Genomic DNA, 20,401 nt, shown 5'->3' with positions numbered 1-20,401 from the left:
TGACATTGGGCTTTATCAGATCCATTCCTTCAAGAAGATTTTAATTATTTTGAAGACATGCATATCTTGCTATTTGCCAAGCACTGTCTGTATTTTATTATAATTTCAGATTAATTAGGACACATTTCTGAATGTGAAGAATTCAGGGCCACTAGCTTCCCTGTTGTCCCCAGAAGCCACTGTGCTTTGTCTTCATTATGAAAGACGTGACAGATTCCACTCACTATTTTCAGGCTTCTAAACAAATCACTGACAAGAGCGGAGATAGCAAAGCCAATGTGCATTCAGAGAGCTCCCCAGGGATTGCAGTGGATGTGCCAGCATCCAGACCATGTCTGCCACAGGCCCGATAACATGCTCTGAAAGGTCACACTTCATTCTCCCTGTTGGCCAGGCCCAGACTTTCTACCTGTGGACTCTGGAGGTGGTCAGTGCTCCTAGGGGAATAGCCTAGTCCTGTTTTCAAGTATGTGGGTGTGTTGTGCATATGTAGGTTGCTGTAGCCTCTTTAATCTGGTCCAGCTGGGCAGTTGTGAGAGTGGATGGTGGAAAAATCACAATGGAGCCTTCCTAAGTAACTGATAGACATTGTTGTGGAGCAGACTAGAAGAGAAGGCCTGTTGTGCTGTAGCTAAGACACCTTCCCATCCCCAACTGGGAATGACCAGGTGTCAATCCTGTTTGTTCACATTTTGTATCTTATTAATAAAACAGAAAGCTCCTGTCTGAGGACACAGGGAAGGGAAGCTGCTCTTCTTGGTGCTGGCCTAAGTAGCCCCCTGGTAGGTGGTTGTAAGATGACCTTACTGCTGAGTGAGGTTGGAAAGTTGGCAGGGGTAATGTAATGTAGGTCCTCATTCTCCGAAGTAAGGCATTTGAAATTTATTTGAAAAAGCAATAGGGAACCACTGGAAGGTTTTAAGCAGGTAAGTGATGTGATCTGATGAATATTTCACGAAGAAGGTAAGAGCCTAGGAAGAAGGCTATTGCAGTAGTCCATGAGGCTGACAATGGAAATAGGACGAATAAACCAATTTGAGATACGTTTTGGAGGTTGAAACAGCAAAGGTTATAAGTGAATTCGAATGCAGGATGAGGGATACAAGGATGATGTCTAGAATTTCAAAAACTTTGTTTAATTTTTGTGGATACATAGTAGGTGCATGTATTTATGGGTATATGAGATCTTTTGATACAGGCATATGCAATATGTCATAATCGAAACAGGGTATCTGGGGTGTCCATCACCTCGGGCATTTATCATTTATTTGTGTTATAAACATTTCAATTATACCCTTTTAGTTATTTTTTATTTTTTAAATTAAAATAAAGATGTAATCTTGCTACGTTGACCAGGCTGGATTCGAACTTCTGGCTTCAAGCAATCCTCCCATCTTGGCCTCCCAAAGTACTGAGATTATAGGCATGACCCACTGTACCTGACCCCTTTTTAGTTATTTTTAAATGTACAATAAATTGTTGTTGACTATAATCATGCTGTTATGCTATCAAATACTAGCTCTTACTGATTCTATCTAACTATATTTTTGTACCCATTAAGCATCCCTACTCCCCCCTGCCCACTACCCTTTCCAGCCTCTGGTAACCATCATTCTACTCTCTATCTCCATGAGTTCAATTGTTTTAATTTTTACCTCCCACAAATGAGTGAGAACATGCAAAGTTTGTCTTTCTGTGCCTGGCTTATTTCACTTAACATAATGTCCCCAAGTTCCATCTATGTTTTTGCAAATGACAGGATTTCATTCTTTTTTATGGCTGAACAGCACTCCATTGAGTATAAGTACCACATTTTGCTTATCCATTCGTCTGTTGATGGACACTTAGGTTGCTTCCAAATCTTGGCTATTGTGAATAATGCTACAATAAACAGATCTAGAGAATTTTGACTTGAGCAACTGGGTGGTTACTGAGATGGGGAAGGGTAAGGAAGGAACAAGTTGGGGGAAATCAGGATTTCCATTTTGGACATGTAAGTAGGGAGTTGGAGTTCTGGACATGGGTGGAGTGGAGTTAGCATTCAGGTTTGGCTTGGTTAATAGGTAGATATGGTGCTGTGCAGCAGATATAAGCATAGGTAAGAGACATGAGCTTGATGAGGAATGTGGTCCTTTTGGAGTGTCCAGGTAGAAATGACCAGGAGGCTATAGGGATTGTGGGTACAGGCTGTAGAGGGATTCTAGAGTCATTGCCTTAGAGATGGTAACTAATGCCCTGGCAGTAGTTGAGATTAACCAACGTGGAATGCTTAGAGCCATGTTTCTTAATCCTGTCTGCATGGTTTGATCATTTGAGGCCCAACCCCAGAGATTTTGATATAGTTGGTCTGGGGTGAGGTCAAGCCATCAGTATGTTTTCAAAGCTCCTTAGGTTGGCCAGGTGTGCTGGTTGATGCCTATAATCCCAGTACTTTGGGAGGTCGAGGTGGTAGGATTGCTTGAGTCCAGAAGTTTGAAACCAACCTGGGCAACATAGCAAGACACTATCTCTACCAAAAAAAAAAATTTATTTTTTAAGTTACCTGGATGTGGTGGCATGCACCTGTGGTCCCAGCTTCTTGGGAGGCTAAGGCGGGATGATCACTTGAGCCCACGAATTCAAGGCTGCAATGAGTTATGACTGTACCACTGCACTCCAGCCTGGGTGATAGAGCAAAAACCTGTCTCCAAAAAATCAATCAATCAATCAATCAATCAATCAATCAATCATACATACAACGCCCTAGGTGATTCTAGTGCATGTCCACAGTCAAGAAACTGTTGCTAGGCTGCACATTGGAATCACCTAGAGAGTTTCAACATTTGGTGAGGCCTTAGTCCCCTGCACAGAAATCTGACTCCATTGGTCTGGGTTGCAGCCTGGACATAAGGTTTTTAGGAAACACATTTTCCCCTGTCCCTCCTCCCGCAGTGATCTAATGGGCCAGCCAGGACTAAGAATCCTCAACCGAGAGAGCACAGTCGCAGAGGGCCAACAACAGAACACTGAGGACCCCCAGCCTAAGAGTCAGGCAAAAACTAAGTCATCTGAAGGAGACGAGGAGAAGATGGGGGAGGAAAACTGGAGGTTCTGTGGGGGAGAGTTTCAGTTGGAAGGAGTCCAGGCAGTAGTGCACGGTGCTGCAGGTAAGGACTTCCACCTGGGTGTGGTGCCTTCCTTCCTTTTTTTTTTCTTTTTCCTACCAAAAGCAGATACTTGAGATGTGGTACCTTTCAAGGAGGCTGAGCACCCCTGAAGGAAAGTCCAGAACCTCGTGGGTCTTTTGCTCAGTAGCAGAAACCCTTTTTCCACTGAGCTGCTTGAGGGGCTTAGATAGGGAAACCTGAATTGCCATCCTTAATAGAGCTACAGTGTCAAAGTTAGCTCAGGAGGCAGAGTGAAAGGAGGGGTTGAAATCAGTAAGATGGCATGGCCAGTGAGAAACCCTTTGTGGCAGGGGCACAGAAAAAACTGTCAAAAGCTGGGTGACTGATATGCAGTGATAAATTGTCAGTTATGAAATGTCTCTACGTAACTGCTCCAGTAGCCTGTAAACCATGTTATTCTACTACACACAATGGCCTGAATTTGAGAGTTGGGAGTGGGGTGTGCATCAGAGACCTAAAGAATGAGAAGTTTACAGGGAAGTAAGAGGTGGGTGGGGAGGGCATAGGACTTTCCCTGGGATACAAGATGGGGATTTGAGCCATTCTTATCTAAGGGGCAGAGAGACATCACGTCTGTAGAGGAGAACAGCTCATTGGCTTTGGAGGTCACTGAGCACACAGTGAGAGGAATTTCGTTCTAGTAGGGGAAGCAGATCTCAATGGGCTAGAAAGTGAATAAAAGTGAAGAACTGAAGGCAGAAGATAGAACAGAAAATGCTGTCAATCTTTAAGTGAGCAAAGTGTCTCCATCTCTGATCATTCTCTTGTATTTTAAAAGGCCTGCCTCTTATAGTCCCAGGTTTTTTTTTCTTAAAGATATATTTGTAGTCTCTTACAGTAATTCATAAATAGATCTGGCTGCTGAATAAAGGAACCTCCTCCATTTTCCATTTGAAAATATACCAGATAGATATCTCTGTTTTGCATATCATCAAGACTGCTAATCTCATTAGACTGAGCACATTAAGACATTGGGAGGAGGGTTATTTAAACTGCAATATGATCCTGTATTTTTGGCTTTAAACCAACAGGGAATTATTTCTAATGGGAGATACATATTTCACATCATTAAACTTTTTTAGAATGTGGTTTGTGGGAGACAGACTGACATACTCCTAGAATCTTACTATATTTTAAGAGCTTGTTTTGAAATTTTAGACTTTCATTTTCCCACCCTGACCTTCTAGTGTTTAAAGTAATGCATACTTGTAAAATAGAAAGGTTAGGGTGGGGAATAGAGTTAGGATCAGGAGATTCAAACACTACAGTAAAGAACAGAGTAGAAAGTGGGAGTCCTGTGTGATTGGAAGTTAGGGTGAGGAACATCTGCTGAGTAAAGTATAATAATTGGTCCTAAAAAATGATACTGCATTTCCACATGACCATTTCTGTAGTGGCTGTATCAGAATATCTTGTTTAGTGCCTGCTTAGTGACAGGGAGGCCCTGTGGCCACAGAGCATGGTGTGAGGAGACCTTGAGCCCAGTTTTTGGGTAAGACCGGAGGTTGGGGGCCCAGCAAATGGATCTGCTGTTAGGGGCAAAAGCTACTCTGGAAGCTCCCACTTGCTCCCATGGGGTCTATACCTCAACCACAGTACCACCTCCTCCTGTGTTCCTCCTCCATAGTCAGTTACCTTGTTTTGGCCCCTGGAGCCAGGGCTCGCCATTGTACTGGTACCTTGGGGTCACTCCGAAATGGCAGACTATGTGTAAATGGAGGGTACAGCTTAGAGGATGAGCTCAGGGATTTGGGGTGCTGCTAGTGGGGCAGTGAGGAGGTGAGGGTGGACTCTGACCTTCCAGGCACTGTAGGCAGGCAAGGGAGTGAGCTGCAGAGCCAGCCGGGAAGGGCTTATGGGTGGGAGCACAGCTCTGAAATGCTTCGCATAGTTTGCATTTTGCTTCTGGCAGAATGAACAATGGTTAGTCAAATCCTGAACTCCCCAGAGGACTGCTACCACCTCTGTTTTAAGGATTCAGGCACTGCCCCGTCTCAGAGGCACATTCACGTCTAACTTTGGGAAATCAATAGCAAACCCTGCCACCTAGTGACAGGCTGACTCTCTTGGTAGGCGTGACAAGTAGGCTGAAGAGATCTTAAAGTTATCTCCTGCAATGGCAAAGATAGCTTTATTTGAATGACAAGTATTTCAAATCCTCACAGCAATTTTCAAAGTGGTTCTTACTATCCCCATTTTGTAATAAGGAAAGTGAGACTTAGAGGGTTTGGATGATACTTGCCTGAGGTCATATAGCTAAAGTGATTAAATGAGTTGAGTTTTAAAACAATTAGAACAGTTTCTCAAACTTTACAGAGCACTAGAATCTCCTAGAGGGCTTGTTAAGACACTGATGCCTGGGCGCCATCCCCTGATTAGGTAGGTCTGAGGTGGGGCTGATAACAAGCATTTTAAAAATATATCTTATTTTTAATTGACAAATAATAATTATATGTATGGGATAGATGTGATGTTTTAATATATGTATACATTATGAAATGATTACATCAAACCAATTGACATATTCATCACCTTACCTGCTTATTCTTTTTGGTGATAAGAACATTTAAAATCTATTTTTAGTAATTTTGAAATATACATTATTATTAACCATTGTCACTATGCCTGTGCAGTAGGTCACCAGAACTTATTCCTCCTAACTGACACGTTGCACCCTTGGACCAACAGCTCTTCTTCCATCTCTCTTATCCCTCCCAAACCTCTGGTAACCACCTCTCTACTCTGTTCTTCTATGAGTTTGACCTTTTTAGATCCCACATATAAGTGAGGTCATACACGGTATTTGTCTTTCCATGCCTGGCTTATTTCATTAACCTGCATTTTTAACAAGTTCCCAGGTGGTGCTGATGCTGGTGGCACACAGGCCACACTTTGAGTAGTGTTGGCTTGGAACAATATCTGGCACAATGTCAGCACCAAATAAATGTTAGATAAAATTGATAGGTGAAGGCGGAGTCAGAATTGACCTCAAGCCTGTCTGACTGTAAAACTTGTTTTCTTTTTACAGCAGCATGCTGCCTCTCAGGCTTAGTAAAATTCCGTACTTTGTCCCTTGCTTAATTTTTTTTTCCTTCTCAGAAAACAAAGTGGAGGCTGGGCATGGTAGCTCATGCCTGTAATCCTAGCACTTTGGTAGGCTGAGGCAGGCAGATCTCTTGAGGTCAGGAGTTCAAGACCAGCCTGGCCAACATGGTGAAACCCCACTTCTACTAAGAATACAAAAATTAGCCAGGCATGGTGGTGCACACCTGTAGTCCCAGCTACTCAGGAGGCTGAGGCAGGAGAATCCCTTGAACCCGGGACGTGGAGGTTGCAGTGAGCAGAGATTGCACCACTGCACTCCAGCCTGGGCAAAGGAGCAAGAATCTGTCTCAAAAAAGAAAGAAAATAAGATGGCTAGTTGGTGGTAGTTTTTGAAATCATATCCAGCTTTGTGTGCTGGAGTGTTTATTGAAGGACTAATTACACATAGGACTTTCTTAGACTGTGGACAATACCGTGGTCTAAAACACAGTTCTTGTCTTTCAAGAATTTTCACCTTGGCCTGGGAAAACATGTCTTGCAAGTATGAAAAGATCACATCAATATAGGACCTTGGAAAAGTTACAGGCAGTGTGATAACTAGGTCAAACAGAGCTGGATCACTGAGGGCTGTGGCACTGCAGAAGGTCCACGTGGGGAAGGCATGGGCCAGCATCCTGGAGAATGAGTAAGACTTGGGTAAATAGAGCAAGGGGAGACCATCCAGGTAGGGGGAGGGAAGAACAGTGTTATAAGAGTAAGGAGGGACAGGAAGGGTACACACATTAGTGAAGGACCTTCTGTGTATCAGACATGGAGATCACATTTCCTAACCTGTCTCATTGATTCCTCAGAAGAGCCTTATGAGGCAGGTAATGCTGTCCTCATGTTACAAGTAAGGAAATGAAAGTTCAGAGCAGTCAGGTAAGCTGCCTAGGGTCACAAAGCCAGCAAGTGTAAAGCTCGGCTTCAAACCCAGGTTAGACTCCTACCTTTCCTTTTTCCACTGCAAGATGTTGCTCAGGTGTGGAGGAGGCTGGGCCAGGACTAGGGTGGGGCTGACTGTCAGGCACCAGCACGTGCAGGGGTGACCCTGAGATGGAGTACTTCCTTCAGTTTTGGGCCCTAGGCATTTGGCATGGCCCTGGTAGGAAGAGCAGTGAGAAAACAGCAGGCCTGCAAGGTGGGTTGAGGTCAGCTGCTACTGAGCTGTGAGTACCAGGCTGAGGAGTTTAGACTTTATTTCACAAGTGACAAGGAGCCATGGAAATTTTTGGAATAGGGAACTGATTTGATCAGAGCACTTGACTGTGGACAAAGTGGAAACCAGTTAGGAGCATCTCAAAGTTGTCTGGAGGGAGATAAGTAATCAGTGTCTGGTCTAGAAGAGTCCAGAAAAAAGAGAACTGATGCCAGCCACTTCCTTTATGAACCTCCAGAACTTAGTGCTAAGGATACCAGGCAGAGAGAAATCTTGGTAACCTGGAGAATTGTGAGGCCTTTTCTATAAATATGCATAGCCATGGAAAGGGCTGACTGCTGGCAGTGGAAAGAGAAGGAAAAGCCAGGTTTAATCACATTGCACTCCAATTGATGGTCATGGGGTAGCCAAGTTGTCCTGGCAGAAGAAGTTGACAGAGAAAAATGGTTTTGGAGTTGTCTGCAAAAAGGGGAAGTGACTGAAGTACTGGATGTCAGCCTTGATCATTCTTTTGGGGTTCTTACAGGACTTTCCCACATGCCCAGCTTTGTGGGTTTACTTAGGTTTATTCCCCAAAGCCTGGCAGAACCCTTGCTTGGTTGCCTGATGTGTTCTTACCCTTTCTCCTCAGTCTTCCCTTGGACCAGACGCTTCCTCGCCAGGGTCCTGGCCAATCCCTGTCCTTCCCAGAAAACTACCAGACTCTTCCCAGGAGCACCCGACACCCCTCGGGGGGCTCCTCGCCACCTCCCCGAAACCTGCCAAGTGACTACAAGTACGCGCAGGACCGAGCCAGCCACCTGAAGATGTCGAGTGAAGAGCGCCGGGCGCACCGGGATGGCACCGTGTGGCAGCTCTACGAGTGGCAGCAGCGCCAGCAGTTCCGGCACGGCAGCCCCACGGCACCCATCTGCCTTGGCTCCCCAGAGTTCACCGACCAGGGCCGGAGCAGGAGCATGCTAGAGGTGCCCCGCTCCATCTCTGTGCCTCCATCTCCCTCGGACATCCCTCCCCCAGGACCCCCAAGGGTCTTCCCACCCCGGCGGCCACACACGCCAGCAGAGCGAGTCACAGTGAAGCCACCGGACCAGAGGAGGAGTGTGGACATCTCACTGGGGGATTCTCCAAGGAAGGCACGGGGCCACGCTGTCAAGGTGAGGCTCGGGAAGCTCTGCCAGGCTGCTGGGTCAGCGTGAGGGTGTCAGGAGTCTTGCCTGGTTTGAACACAAATTTGAGTAATTTGGGATAATAATGATAGCTAATACTTAGGCAGTACATTTTAATAATAGATGCCAGGCACAGTTCCCAAAGGCTTCGCTTTAAATTCTCACCACAACCCTGTGAGGTAGGTGCTATGTTTATGCCCATTTCAAAGATGAGAACTCTGAGGCGCGGAAAGACAAAGTAACTTGCAGGGGGTCACACAACTACAAGTCAGCTTCCTTGCAGCCTGAAAGGCAGGAAAAGACATGTGTCCAGTCAGTTAAACTGTTTATAACAAACCAGCTTAAGTTTTCACTTTCCAAGGGCTTTCACCGTTTAGGATTCTAACCCTAACAGTAAGATACGTGTGCTCATTTCATAGATGAGGAGTCTGGGGCTCAGAGGGGACGTGGCATGGGGCGGGCTGCCCTGGGAGTGAGTGGCAGAGGTTTGGGGCTCCAGTGTGACTTCTTGTCTTCCCACTTGCAGAACTCGTCTCACGTGGACCGACGCTCCATGCCCTCCATGGGTTACATGACCCACACCGTCAGTGCTCCCAGTTTACATGGAAAATCGGTAAGGTGAATGACAAGACACAGCCTGCAATGCCCTATCTCATCAATGTTTTCCTTCCTCTGAGTCAGTACAATGCAGTCCAGAGGGCAGCTATCAACTCCCATTTTAGAGATGAGGAAACTAAGACTCAGAGAAGTTGAATAACTTGCTTAGGGTCACCTGGCTGTCACTGGATCCCCAATGAAGGGGAAGAGCTTGTGGGGGAATGTAGGGGAATGTTAGGCTTATTTCCTCTTTCAAGTTGAATTTTGCCATAAATGTTTTCCAGCTACTCACCTTTTTCCGCAGGTGGTGCCTCTCCTTTCTTCCCTGATCTTTGATTAGTTAATTAGTTAACTCTATCTTCAAAGCTTGAGTCTGAGACCAGGCATGGTGGTTCATACCTGTAATCCTAGCACTTTGGGAGACCGAGGCGGGTGGATCACTTGAGGCCAGGAGTTCAAGACCAGCTTAGCAAACATGGCGAAACCCCGTCTCTACTAAAAATACAAAAATTAGCTGGGTGTGTTGGTACACTCCTGTGATCCCAGGTATTCGGAAGGCTGAGATACAACTCAGGAGGTGGAGTTTGCAGTGAGCCAAGATCATGCTCTCGCTGCTGCACTCCAGCCTGGGTGACAGAGCAAGACTGTCTCAAAGCAGAAGAAAAAAAAAAAAGCTTGGTTGTTGCTTTCCTGAAAAAACAACTTCCTGAAGCCCTTTTACTGCCAGTGCTTTTATTTGTCCTAATGACAGAATTAACGCAGTAATTGCTTAATGGTGTCACATCAGTGCTGTCCTGGCACTGACACCAGGGTGAAGAGCATAATTCTAGCAGCATGCTCCTGTGGTGCTAACTTCCTTGTGCTGTGTCTACACACCTGCAGCTGGAGGAGCTCTCGTTGCTTCTCACCCGGTTAAGGCGACACCAGGCCAAGTTAGCCAGTGTGCGAAATTTCGCCATCGGCCAGTTACTGCAGCACCAGCTGACCTTTCCCACCTGCCAGGTCAGCACTGGTGGGCTCCTCTCAGGGCCGGGGGCAGGGAGTGACATGCTGGCTCGTGTTCGCTCGTGCCCATGCTCTGGTCTGTCTCTGCTGTCTGCCTCTCCCTTGTTCGCTGCCTGTTTGCTTCTGGATGCTACTGCCAGACACTCTGTGGTGATGGAGGCCGAGCCTACCCTTCTGGCACTGGGGAGGGGGGCTGCATGTGGTGTAGGGGTCCTAAACTGTGGCTTCTCTGGCTGTAAGTAGTGACTGCCAGGCTGGTGTGTGGTCATGTTCAAAGGGCTGTGCTGGCTGACAGCCTTGTTGCCCCCGTGGCCATTCCTTGGGATGTGGAAAGGCACGTATGCGTCAGCCTGGAGGGAGATGCAGGGTGCCCTCTCTTATCTGGATGGTGCCCTGCTGCCTCACAGAGCATCTTCTCATCTCATATCCTGCTAAGCCTCACAGTAAGCTGGAAGAAGTTAGGTAGGAGAGGAGTCAGGACCACACACAAGGCAAGTGGAACCAGAAGGGGAAGTGACTTGCTCAGGATCCCTCAGCTAGAAGCATGCAGGCTGCAGCCAAAATCCAAGACCTGCATGACACGATGTTCTAAACTGTTGCAAAAACATTGGGCTTTGCAAGCAAGCTTCTCAAGAACTGGCTAAGGGGCTGCCGTCCCGGGTATCTTGAGCAGGAAGATTGAAGAAAAGGATTCCTCCCTGGGGTTGTCCTCAGGCAGGAATAGGTTCAGCCAATGAGGCTGGTCCTCCAGGCTGTACAGAGGTAGGCAGGGGACAGATGAGGAGGGTGACAGGACTGTTACCTTCCTTCCTTCTTCTGTTTTAGTGAGTTATGAGAGATTTAGGAAATGTATTCAGAAAAATGAATGTCAGTGCAAAAACTATCATCAGTTGTGAATCTAAGTGATCTTGAATAACCTTCTGCTCTGTCTCACTCCTGTGGCAAGTGTGTAGGGACTGAGCTGTTTGGGAAGAATGGATGGGTAAGGGAGTAGTTTAGGGACACAAGACCTTGCAAGCCAATAGCGCTCCTGACAGTTGTCCCCCAGGCATTCCCATGCATAAGAGCACTGCCTCAACCCTTCGTGTGTTTTTTCTGTGTGACTGTCTTACCTCAGAGCTATAAGTAAAGGCCACCTGCCTCAGCTCTGGCTTGCTTGGCTGGGACCCTCTTAGTCTGCTGAGAAGATGGTGCCTGGATTATTTTTCTTGAGCTTTCACAGCTCCTCTGCCTCACGGTTAGCTTCTGTGATCTGCTACACGGGAAACCATGAGTTTTAGGAAATCAAAGAGTCTTTTTCTTATTTTCACTGTTTCTGATAATTATACTGAAGAACTTGATAGATTGTCAGAGATGCCACAGACAGATGGGTCTGACCTTGCACCTGTCTCAAGTAGCTCCTGACATGGCTACACTGGCTCCATGCTGAGCAAAAATAACCACACTTGCAGGAAATTTCCAGCAGTTGCTGGTGGTTATTCTGGAAACCAAGGTCATATTGGGACCTCCTGGGTCACCCAGGCCATCTCCCTGCCTCTTCTTGGCATCCACCCACACCAATGGGCTTCATCTTCATGCATGTGAAGTGATCCAGACCAAAAGTTTGATGGATGGATTTGGAGCAATGATGACTGATGTGCTGTAGCTCAGGTGTGGCATGTGCTTCTCCAGGTGGACCTCCCAGGTCTATCTTGGGAGCACAACACTGCCTCAGCTGCCCTAGCCCTGGGGTAGGATCCTCCCTGCCAAACTTCCTCGAGCCAGTGGGGGACAAGCTGACTTTCCCCACAGTGACCTGCAAGGTCTGCCTTGCTGAAAGAGGGTTCTCAGCTGCACCAAGACATTTGTGCTTCCTCTGTGGCCCCTGATGTGTTGGTCTGCTGTGGTTCCTTGTTCCCAAAACTGCACAATGCAAATAATTCACATGGGAAACTTCCAGTTATGGAAACTCTTGGTGTTCGTAACTGGTGTTTTTCCCTCTCTGCTTCATTTGAAGGCTGATGACACCTACCTCCAGCTAAAGAAAGACCTGGAGTACCTGGATCTAAAGGTGAGTGACATCAGGGTTCCTGCCTTCCTTGCATACTCACCTTTCCAAGAGTGCCACCTCACTGGAGCCAAGCCCAAAGCCAAAGGCCAGACAGGTGTTATCCAATCTGAGTTCTAAATCAAGATGTCTCCCATCTTGAATCAGAAGAATTTTATTTCTTACAGACTCATACTCTGCCTCTTTTCAGTTTCTTGTGAATTTTGGTGTAAGGTCCCTGGCTCACGAGACCTTGATCTCTTCCTTCTTTTGGTCAGAACCAAAAGGTCCCTCCAAAAGCAACCAGTTGCTTCTTCAGAGTCTCCAGTGGGGGCAGGAGTGTATGTCTGGTTCACTAATGTGGGTTTTCAGCCACAAGTGGTATGGTGGGTTCTTTGGTTCTGTTGCTAGGGGAGCAGGCTCCACATGGAATCGCATGGCTTTGAGGCTCACCGGTAGTCTCCCATCTCAGTTTAGGAGATGAAGGCTGGGCCCCTCCCTGGAGGTGATAAGGCTTCAGGCTCTAAATTAGCTTTCTCAGCACAGAGAGAGCCGAGAAAACTCCTGTAGAGAAGGCAAGAGGCATTCTGCCTGGAAGAGAGCCCTATTGTTCCCTTCCCACAGTTCTCTGAAAGCTCCCACTGTGAAAAGCACTTCTTACGCCTAAGCCATGAAATAGACTGGAGGAATGTGACCTTTAGTTAGCTGTGGGTCTGAAAAGGTGGGTGAGGGGCCATGGGACACTCAGGCGACTGTCACGAGGGGCGGCATGCCTCCCTACAGTCTCCAGTGTACCTGGCCTGGGATATTTTTAATTCGGGGATCTTCATCCAGCCTCATAGAAGCAGGCGTATGAACGTCAGGTCTGAAGGAAGAAGATGGAAAGGGGGTCTCCCCATAATGAAAGGAGATCAGGGCCTTTGATCAGAAATCAGCCAGTGCAATTCTGTGTCTGTTGAACACTTGCTGTGTACGCAGATGACATGAGCAGATGCAGAAGAAAAATTGAGTCTGTCTGGTCTTGAGATACTTCCAGATAGTCTTGGGTTGGTGAAAGAAATTATCCCCAAATAACAGACTCCTCTACAATGACTAGGCAAAGATCTGTTTGGCCTGGTTCTCAGAGCTGAGATGGTGAGAACCTCTGTAGGTTACAACACTGGAGAGGCTTCTGGGAGGAGGTGCCATGTGTTTGAAGCCTTGAAGAGCCAGGGGGCTGGGGTTGGTTGAGATTTAAAGGGAAGGAACAGAGAGCCAAGGAGAGCCAGGGCACAGTGGTTGTGGCCAGGGCAGCAGAGGGAGGTGGTGCTAGGTCATGCAGGCTTTTGACTGTATCCTAGGCTTTAGGAAGGAAGGTGGGTGCTGTGAGCAAAAAGACCTGGCTTTAGCATGTGAGGAGAACAAAGAGCTTTCTCTCAAGGCCAGGAGGTTTTCTAACTCATATGACAGTCAGGTCACACAGAGCTTTAGTGACTGCTCTAAGTATGGTAGTAATTCCTCAGGATTCACAGTGCTCAAGCATAGCTGTGTGGACCAAATGTGGCAGCCCAGCCCGTCCTCCTGCAGCCTGTGGGGATAGGCAGGGTTGTTACCACCATGCCTATGGAGAGAGATCCACCAGCCCCCAGCCTCCACCTTCCCTGCCCAGCACCACATCCCCGTTCCTCAGCCTCTCTGACAGCCAGTCAGCAGCTGCCTGCCCATTTCTTGTCACCCCTGACCCAGGGCCCAGTGGTCCACTCAGACATACCTGTAGAGCATCCATAGTGCACCTGGGCCTATGGGAGAGGCCTAGCATGCCAGCACCACAGGTGAGTATAAAACACAGAAATACCAGAGTGTTTAGTGCACGGGGTCAGAGAGAACTAAATGTGCCTGAGCAGGAGCAGTAGGAAATAGCTGCCTTCTGGTTCCTGTTTGTATGTGACAGTGGAAACTCACAGTTGGTCCTGGAGTGATGCTTGGCCTCAGGTTTGTTTTATTTCAGGATCATAGAATTTGAGCTATGTGGGATTAAAGAGGGAGAAACTGAGCCACAGAATGGCACGGCAGAACTTGGCATCCCTGCGTGTCGACTCCAACAGAAGCTTAATAACAATAGGGGGTTGAAATGTGTGTCAGTCACTGCATTTTACTTCTATTAAGTTATTTTACCTCCAAATTGGCCCTGTAAGGGAAGTGGTGGTATCATCTTTTAATGAGCTGTAACTCTGAAAGGCTAATGAGTTTCCCAAGCCTACACAGCAGTTAGTGGGTATCAGTATTTGGGTGCAGCTCTCACCCTAAAGCCCTTCATCACCTTGCCCCACATCCTCTCTTAAAATGCTGCTCTACCACTGTGTACCCAAAGGCCTTATGTTTTTATGGAGCTGAGCTTGGATTGTTACGCCAAGAAATATATTTGATGGGATAGAGAGAAGCAAGTTGCATCCTTGCTGTGTTTTACTACCTAAGAGCTGCACACGATCAGAGCAATATGAATTGTTATCCCTTTTCTATAACTAGGAACCTAGGTGTCAGAGAAGTTAAGTAACTTCTGCAGTTACACTGCTGGGACTTGAACCCAGCAACTGACTTCATACCTGCCTTTTTTCTTCCATGCATCACATGCTTTGCCTACCCTAAAGTCGTGTTCGTTGAATTGTATTCCTGGCATTGAAGTTTTGCCCTTCAGAACCCTATACCTTAGCTGAGTCAGAGGAGTGGGGTGTGGGGTTCACTGTTGTTGACAATTTAAGTTGTCTTTATGCTTCTGTGAAGCACAGCCAGGAAGATGAGGGTACCTGCTGCCACTCATGTGAAGCCTTTGTAGATAGAAAAGGTTGCAGTCAGCCCCAAAAAGGCTTTTGTCTTTGATGAGGGATGTACCATCGGTGGCTCCAGGGCTATTGGACTCTGAACTCTTCATGACTGTTTGAACCTGAGATCAGGACTTTTCTGTTCAGGGTCTGTTTCCAAAATCAGCTTCTGAGACAGTTTTTAAAGTTGTGATTAGGGATGCCACATACTTCAGAATCACCTGGGAGCTTGATAAAAACACAGACCCGGAGGGTTCTCTCGAATTGGACACTCTGCTGCCCAGAATTCTGCATTTTTATCAAGCTCTGGGGTGATTCTTGTGCACACTAGGGCTTGAGGTCTATTGTTCTGGAGAAGAAATTACTAACCCTGGCTGTGAATGAGAACTGTTGGGGAGTTTTTAAAATGAATATAAATGTCTGGGTCCTACCCCTGAGAGACTGTGATTTAATTGGTAATATTCAGGTATTACTCTTTAATTAAAACAGAAAAACTCTTTAGGTGTTTCTAATGCACATCCAGTGTCGAGAAACACTGTTTTGAAATAGTGGCTCTCAAAATGGAATCCTCAGACCAAAAGTGTCAACAACATCTGGGAATTCATTAGAAATGCAAAATCTTGGGTCCAACCCCAGATCTGCACCACAAGAACCTCCAGGGATGGGGCCCAGAAAATCTGTGTATTTGCCCTCCAGCTGATTCTGATGCACACTTAAGTTTGAGAACCTCTGTTTTAGGGCAGTGATTCTCAATCCTGGCTGCACATTAGAATCACCCAGAAGAGTGTTTAAGAATCCCAATGCCCAGGCCCCATCCCAGACCAATTATATCGGAATCTCTTGGGGTGGAACTCAGGCATCGGTATTTTTTAAAGCCCCCCAGTGATTCCTGCTGTTCTATATAATGAGGACAGTATTCCCAAAAAGGAGCTGTAAGCATTTGGGACCATGGGTAAGACATAATCATGTAGATGCATCACAGTTCTGGTGGAACTTAAGGTTGGGTGGGGGTGAGATGAATGCATGGCACGACTCTAAACTAGTATCTTACAGAATTTGATGAGGGAGGACAAAAGAAGAAGCAAGTTCCCTTCTATGATGTTCCTCCTTGCCTTCTCCAGCAGAACCAGGAAGGAAATGAACACTGAAATCGGCACTCCCACATAAACCAGCCTGTGCAAAGGTCCCTTCAGACAGCATATAACATTTTATAAAAAGGAGAGAGCTGCAGTCTGGGAAGGTCCCGTGGCCCATGCGAGTAGCATCCACGGTCCCGTGGAAGTAGCATCACCAAGATTCAGACCTGGTTGTTTGAATTGCACAGCACACAGCATCCTTAAAGTTGTCCCTTTGCCAGTTCCCCAAATTCTGGCTGCTTCAAGTATCATTTGATGTCTCACCTGTTACGTTTTGTTGTATTTGCCTTTTTGTTTGGAACAGATTAAAAATAATGAACCTTTGATCAGCGTGCTTTACAAAGTGCTGAAGAAGTCAGCACGGGGCTGTCGGCCCAGGAGAAGCGTAAGATGATCTGATCCGTGTCTCCAAGCGGGGTCATTCCATTGCTTCTGGCTCGGTGCCGACTTCATCACTTGCTTAACCAGTTGCTCTCCTGACCGCCCCAGGCTTCCCGCAAGTCATTTTGCTTTATTTTCTTTCAACTGAAGCTCTCTTCAGCATTTTGACTGATGCACCAGGCTGAGCCTCTCATCTGTGGTTTTCTGTGACTCCATGTTTTGTGCTGCCAAGGGTGGGGGAGCTTGCCTGGCTTGCCACCAGCTTGTGTTGTGTTTCCATCGTCATGTATCTGCCTCCACGGCGAGGGCTCACACAGACAAAGTTAAGCATGAGTTTCTTGGGAGGGAACAGCAGTTATTGGTCATCTTCCAAGAGCCAGGGTATCCTCAGATTCCACAGTGGCTCTGAGATTAAGGTGGCACTTTTTGGGGGCAGGGAGTTGGCATTTGGATAACAGCCTGGAGCTGGACTAGAATAAAATGCTACCTCCTGCTCATACCCTCTTTGATTGATGCAGAAGTAGGGACTGCAATGTGACCAGCTCTTACAGCGTTCCAGGGGAGGATGCAGATCAGGAAGCAGGTGTTGTGTCCAACCATCCTGAGCCCTGAGAAATTGGGTTGGGATGTGGTGGAGGGGAGGGAAGATGCATGGGTGGCCTTTGATTCCCCTCTGATGGAGAGACTCTTTCAAATGGATGAGCACCCACAGACTTTTACTTTTTCTGATGACAGAGATGCTGGGGGACCCAGAGTTGATGTTTTAAGTGTATTTGGACATGGCTGCAACAAACACACTTTTAAAAGGAAAATTAGATGAAATACAGTACACGTGGATATTTCTTAGTAGCCTCGGCTCTCTGGAGCAGAGCTACATTCAGAAGCTTAACGGTCCTCTGAGCTGTAGAAACAGCTCTCATTAAGCCCATGCGCTAAAGCCTGTGACCTTCCGTCCATAAGAGACAGAGCCAGCTCACATTACTTTGACACGTTCATGAACTCACTGAGCAAACATTGCCCGAATTTCCTCAATATGCTAGGCCCTGACTGGGCTTCGAGGATACAGAGGAAAGGCATCCATCTCCACAGTCACCCCTCATTAGGTTACTCTCTAGTGAGGAGAAGCAAACAGAACTTTGTACTCTAATGTGCTGGGTGCTGTAGTAGCAGCAGATGCAACGTATGGAAAGAGCACCCTGAAGAGCACCACCCCCAGTTAAAGGGAGAGAAGAGATGTAAGTACCTGTCTCAGTTGAGCTTATAGTCCTATGAATTCCTAACCCACAACACCTAGTAAGCAACACTTTTTTTTTTTTTGACACGGAGTCTCGCTCTGTCACCCAGGCTGGAGTACAGTGGTGCAACCTCAGCTGACCACAACCTCTGCTTCCCGGGTTCAAGAGATTCTCCTGCCTCAACCTCCCAAGTAGCTGGGACTACAGGCGTGTGGCACTGCACCTGGTTAATTTTTGTATTTTTAGTAGAGATGGGGTTTCACCATGTTGGCCAGACTGGTCTTGAACTCCAGACCTCATGATTCTCCCGCCTTGGCCTCCCACAGTGCTGGGATTACAGGCTTGAGCCACCATGCCCGGCCAGATAAGCAGCACTTTAAAAAGGGACAAGAGAAATCTACTTCTTGGAAAAAGAGATAGTACTAATATCCTGAGACGGAGAAAGAAAAGGTTGAATGTATATTCAGTATTCCATGAAAGCAGCAAAGGGCATACTTTTAGAAAGCTTTCCATCAAAAAGTATAATTTAGAAGATTCAGCTCCTCAAAATGCCCTTTTTATATAAAATATCTCATTCTTTTCCTGATGGTGCTGGATAAATGAGGCATTGCTCAATTAGATTTTCTGCCTTGTTATTTAAGTATCAAAAAGACATTCTCTGTAAAAAGCTTCAGTGAAATAAGAGGAAGAGTTTTGCTTGGGGGGAAGAATCCTCAGAGTGTATCTCCATTTGAAAATGATTTCTACCTAGGAAATGAGCCACAAAGGTCAGTCCCTTTGGAGAATAGACAACCTCCTTGTCCTTGGCTTTGATGAAAGGACGATGACATAGAGTGAAGACTTCACTGCTTTCACCTGCTTTTTCTCCTGGGTTCCCCTGAGTTTAAAACCCACATGCTGCCTGAGAAGTTCAGCTGTTTGTGATTCACCAGGATTATTTTCATGCCCACCTCCCCGCACCGCCCTCCCATTGCAGGAGACAGCACAGTCTGTTTGTTTGTGGATCGTTGCAGTCTGGTGTTCTGCAACTGTGTGTATACAAGTATGTACACGTAATCTGACAGTCTGAAGAGCAGAATTTGGCTGGAGTTCTATTTTTTTCAGGAACTCAACAACAGTGACCTACATGTGTTTCCCTTTGACCTACATGCAATTCAATAAGCATTTGCTGAGTTTGTGCCAGGTCTTCTGTTCAGGGCTGACTTTACCAAGATACATAAAACAATGGTTCCGCCCTCTTCTGTGTGACTAAAGGGATCATGGGAATGGGTGGGACAGGCGTGTAGCCCAGAATCAGTCCTCACCCCAAGGCAGGGGGAGGTCCTCTCCCTTGACCTTTGGATTTGCTCATGACAGTTTGCAGGGAGAGGTAGCATAGGACAGTTGGGCACATGAAGGGCTTGAGCACTGAGTAGAATATTTGCCAATTTATTTCCACCCCCAATTCACACTGACAAACTTCCTGGACCTTACAGATAGAATGGGGAGAAATCTACACCCCTCTCTCCAGCAACTATCTGTCCACACTGGGACCTCTCTGCATAGTGCACACACAGCACCTATCTCTGCCACTGTTAGCTCCACCCTCCATTTCCCTGGTCAGATCTGCAAAATAGAGATCTGGCTTCCCCTACATCAGGCACAATAGACTTGGTTCTCCCTGGCGTTGTCTTGGCCATGGGAAAGTACATCTGTGAAAGTCACTCCCCTCAACCCCTGCATGACTTTTGGCAAGAAAGAAATTGGGGGAAATGGAAAAATGGGATAAGTTAGATTTAGAGTCTCAGGAGTCAGTGAGAGACAGGCGGCATATTGCCTACCTTGAGTCAAGTGAGGGATGGGAAATGTAAAATCCCATTGGCCCACAAGTTTGGGTGACTTTTGTGTATTGCTTTATGGTTTCCTTTCTTGTAACTTATACAAGTACAGCCTAGCCTCAGTTATGCAGGGAACAATTAAAAACCCCAGCTGGGAACTAGCCAGGTTCCTTTTTACTTTGGCCAGGTCTTCTTCCCAAATGGTAAAGGGTGAGGAAGGCTGGCCTTACCCATAGGGAAGTGGGCTGCTCAGAGACTTCCTTAAGCTAAGGCTTGGCTTGACAACGGTCAAGGGAGTTGTTTGTTCCTCTGGGTCTGCCCACCTCACCACCCTGGGCAGGGAGTAATGGGCCTCGTAACTCGTGCTTGTTCCCAGGTTCAGTAGCACACCTCTGATCGGTGGCAAATCTCCCAAGATTCATGCTAATTTTTGACATTCATTTTAGGCAAATATATACTTTTAAAATTGATGATCCTGTAACTTGAACATCTACATTTTCTTTAACTCAAAGGACTTACTAGCATTACTAGAATCATGAAAAGGTTTTGTTTTTTTCCTAAAATGAAATATGCATAGTATAGCCCAAGTTTTTGCCCCTCTCATGCTATGACCTACTTGCCACTGCCAAGGACTTCCACACCATCCATTGTAGGGTGAATTTTCTTTCCCGAGTTTTGATCTCAAACACCATGGTTAAATCTTTTTTAAATTGTTCGCCTCCCAGATGACAGGCCGGGACCTTCTCAAGGATCGAAGTCTGAAGCCTGTGAAGATCGCTGAGAGCGACATTGACGTGAGTGAACAGAGTGACACACTGACCCCTCATCTG

At 46.6% G+C, this 20,401-nt stretch overlaps 1 protein-coding gene across 1 annotated transcript in view; it reads left to right on the top strand.

Moving 5' to 3' along the window:
• The window catches only part of PLEKHA7 (pleckstrin homology domain containing, family A member 7), a 135,267-nt gene that overhangs the window by 99,298 nt on the left and 15,568 nt on the right, over positions 1–20,401 (top strand). The window contains exons 9-12 of the mRNA XM_011937430.1: positions 8,042–8,564; positions 9,103–9,189; positions 12,175–12,228; positions 20,297–20,365. Coding sequence (XP_011792820.1) covers positions 8,042–8,564; positions 9,103–9,189; positions 12,175–12,228; positions 20,297–20,365 — 733 coding nt within the window. The remainder of the gene's footprint in view (positions 1–8,041; positions 8,565–9,102; positions 9,190–12,174; positions 12,229–20,296; positions 20,366–20,401) is intronic.

The sequence above is a fragment of the Colobus angolensis genome, unplaced genomic scaffold, assembly GCF_000951035.1.
Source record: "Colobus angolensis palliatus isolate OR3802 unplaced genomic scaffold, Cang.pa_1.0 Scaffold164, whole genome shotgun sequence".
Classification (NCBI taxonomy): Eukaryota; Metazoa; Chordata; class Mammalia; order Primates; family Cercopithecidae; genus Colobus; species Colobus angolensis.
The sequence above is the reverse complement of the archived record's forward strand: the minus strand, read 5'-3'. Positions and strand labels throughout refer to the sequence as shown.